The 3,914-nt window shown below is 31.1% G+C and overlaps 1 protein-coding gene across 1 annotated transcript; it reads left to right on the plus strand.

Annotated features, from left to right (window-relative positions):
• Window positions 1-2,115: 2,115 nt before the first annotated feature.
• LOC117915394 lies at window positions 2,116-3,362 on the plus strand. Its single transcript, XM_034830970.1, has 3 exons — window positions 2,116-2,246; window positions 2,318-2,452; window positions 2,661-3,362. Exons 1-3 carry the CDS (start codon window positions 2,145-2,147, stop codon window positions 3,105-3,107), a joined length of 684 nt encoding a protein of 227 aa, XP_034686861.1. The 5' UTR covers window positions 2,116-2,144; the 3' UTR covers window positions 3,108-3,362.
• The last annotated feature ends 552 nt before the right edge of the window (window positions 3,363-3,914 follow it).

Here is a 3,914-nt window from a genome sequence, read left to right on the forward strand (position 1 = left end):
TTTTTTATATTTTCTTTTTTAATAAAACATTTAATTAAAAAATGAAAACTATTTTTAGAAATAAAAATTGAAAACCTAAGTACTATTTTTTTATATGAAAATAATAAAAAGAATTAAATTTCAGTTATTGATTATTCATTAAATTTTATATGAAATTTTTTTATCCTTACTTTATAATAAAAGTAAAAAAATTCAATATCTTTAAAAAAGAAAAAAAAAAGTTCGAAATGACTAATACTTAATTGGGAATAAAAAAATGAAAAAAACATAAAAAAAAAAAAAAATTTACACTCATTATATACTTATGTAGAGATTAAGGGTATTTTAAGGATTAATAAAGAATAATATCCTTCAATTTCATTTTTACACTTTATTTGAATTTTAAGCTTAAATGTGCATGATATATAGATCTTTTTAATTTTGTGTCCAATTACGCTCAAAACACAATTCTTCCAAACATTTGCCCATTAAATTATATATATATATAAAAGATATAAAATATCCTAAGAAAGTTTGTGGGTAAGCTAAGTACTGTTTGGGCACTGAGAAATGTACACGAGAGTAAGCTGTGGATTAATGCACTGATCACAATATTTTGCAGCCACCGGAAGAGGTTGTGGCCACCAAACAAGTCATTATGATTATGATTTGATATCTTCAGGCCATTTTCAATTTGATGTTCAATTGTTTGACGGTGAAACTTCGGGCCGTGGTTTCCATTTATTGATAGTGAAATAAAGCCAATAATTTCTCACCTGAATTAATTGCACACTTGACAATTCTATTTATTGACCAACTTGCATTCAAAAAAATACCGTTGAATAAGTACTTATAATTATGATATCTATTAACTTCTAAAGCGAAGTAGCATCACATAATAAAAGTTGATGAGGCAGATTCTATTGAGTTTATAACGGTTGTTGACAAGAAATTACCTATATGCATGACTTCAATTCTCCAATCTAGGTATCTAGGTGATTTTTTGAATCATTTTTCTTGGTTCCGGAAGTTATTTTGCTCGTAAACGAGTTATTTTGAAGTATTTAAAAATATGTTTGATAGTGATTTTAAAAAGTATTTTTAATATTTCTAATATTTAAAAAATAAAAATTTTCAAATATTAAAAATGGTATAAACACTTTCTAAAATGACAGTAAAAAATATTAAGAGTGAGTTTAGTAATGATTTTGAAAAATATTTCTCCCATTTCTAATACTTCAAAATTTTTATTAAAAAAATTATTAACACTTTTTAGGTTTTCGAATTACTCACAAACACATTTTAAGTATCGTGGTTGTACCATGAAGCTTGAATCAATTCTTATTATACTATATCGGGGATTATGAAGTCTAAAACTTTTTTGATTTATTGAATGATGAATTTGCCCTTGTAACAACAGCATCCAATCGTTTTGTGATTCAAAGTTTAATTAGTGAGTGAAAAAAAAAAGTACAATAACAATTGAAAGGAAAATGAGAGCTTTTATCATTATAACATTTTTATTTTTGTTTGATTAGTGCATTCTTAAGTATTTGTATGCTCTATAAACATAGAAATTGTATTAATCATAAAATCACATTTATATCTTTTTTTTAAAATCTATTTATATTTCTGTGTGATTGTGTTTAATAATATATAGTTGGGTTAAAAATTCTAAAAAAATAAAAATAATTTTAATTTAGAGTATGTTTGACAGTGATTTCAGAAAGCATTTATAATATTTTTGATACATAAAAATTTTTATCTTTTAAATATTAGAAAAACTAAAAATATTTTTTAAAATCAGGATCAAAACAATTTTTATCAAACATTCATATTTATATATCAGTGGTTCAACTAGTTAGATTTTTTGCAACGTAAAACATTTACCACATGGAATCGGTGGGACCAACGACTAGGGGACGAGATACGTGTGGAACGCGAGGAGGCATCAGTGGCACTAGGTAGATTGTGCTTCGAACATTTTGTTGAATCGATGCCTTTGGCCAAACACACTCTATAAGCGCATTGAATAATTTTTCAATAATATTACATACAAAGAAAAAGAAAGGAAGAAAGTGGACCAAAACCAAGTGACGTTTTCACAAACTATAAATAAATTGAAATTTGAAATTCTCCCGCCAGGGACGCGGTAGAGAAGAGAAATGAAGGAGGTTCAAGCTTCGGAGAAGGAACACAAGCGATCTTCGGTGCTCGCAAATCGCAGATCCAAGTCAATCTCCGATCAAGCGAAGGAGCCTCAAAAAGTATACAATTCGAAGTCTAAAGGTCTCGTTCATCTCATCCACATTGATCTTAAATGTCTTCCTTTTTGCAGATCACGAAAAAGAGCTTGAATGCGGCGTTTGCAGATGTTTCTGAGGATGTATCACAGGAATCGACAGGTGATTCAATTGATTTTTCGCGGATTTCAGAGGTTTTTGATGGAAATCGGCATAGAGAATCCATAGAGGTGAGATTTTTAGAAGCACCGTTCTTGAGTTTGGAAGCAAAATAAATGCTTTGATTTTTGCTTCAAAAGGCTCGTTCAAAATTGCGCATGTATTTTTATTGTTTTTCCGGGATAAAAATTAAGTGATCTTGTGGTTCTTGGAACTGTTGGCCAAACAGCACTGAGGTTCTTCATCAATTCGGTTGTTGGATTTCTGGTTCTGTTTCAGAGTGTCAAGGTGTTGAATCCTGCTCTATCGACCTCTTCCGAAACATCCGCGCTGTTTGATATCGCTCCATCATCAAAGATCTCAACCAAAAAGAATGAATTAGAAAATGTTTTAGTGGAGTCCTACGGAATGGCGGGATCGGACGGTTTGAAGATTGAATCCTTGGAAGCAGAGATCGTGGTGGAACTTCTCACACAAGCACGAGCGCAGGTTTTGAATTCATCTGATACAGATATTCGATCCAAGAGGCTTTTGGATACATTGATCAAGATCATTATAGATGAAACATATCTCTTGCCTGGACAAACAGATCAGTTCCCTGGAGTCGTGTTCGCAAGAACTCGCCTTTTGATGGTGTGTTTCTTGCTGTGGATCCTCACAATATCAGTGGTTTCCTTCATTCGTTCAGGTGCTCAAGGCTCTATTTATGAACCTCCACCAACCTGAAATGTTTGGCGTGAGACCTTCATCCTCTGATCACTCATGACCGGTATGACATTTTTTGTTTTTAGAAGTAGTAGGCTTATTCCTTGCTCGTTCATGAGGTGCTGTTGAATATTCAATGATTTGATAGTGGTCCTGCTAGAGCAATAATTGGCAATTGCATAATCCTGCATTGAGTAGATACATGAATCAAATCAATTGAGTACAATTTAACAGAATTAAGTAGCTGAATGACATTATATTTTCATCTTAAAAGTTTTGAGGATCAGTTTATTAGTGACAATTATATTTTCATATCTTGTTAAGAGTTTCTGGACTTGATAGAGAAAGGAATCATGTTTCTCACACAGACAATGACAATTGAACAAAAATAGGTGCATGGTGCTTTATCCACAGCCTTCTTGAGATGATTTTGTTCTACCCATATTCAATAAAAATCTGAAGAAAAACAATATATGTTAATCACTCTGATTGGCTTTATTCCCACAAGCTTTAGTAGTTGAGAGAACACCTGCATATGGGCTAAACCTTTGGGTGGTTAGATTGTAAAAATAAACATTATATTACACTGTTGTGCATACAAAAAAAGTATAGTACACATTCACGCAAAAGGGAAGCAAAATTAACAGCAGGCCCTTAATGGTTGGTTATTTACACTGTTAGTGTCCGTGTTAAGCCTTTCTGCTTTTCCAAGTTAAAATTCATTTTTGTTCTTAAAAGATCTAATGTATTTATGTCATTATAACAAATTTGTAGATCATGGACTTCAATTGGATTAGAAATAGAAAATATTTAGTCAAGTTATTAGGT

Source organism: Vitis riparia, chromosome 5, assembly GCF_004353265.1.
Source record: "Vitis riparia cultivar Riparia Gloire de Montpellier isolate 1030 chromosome 5, EGFV_Vit.rip_1.0, whole genome shotgun sequence".
NCBI classification, from domain to species: Eukaryota; Viridiplantae; Streptophyta; class Magnoliopsida; order Vitales; family Vitaceae; genus Vitis; species Vitis riparia.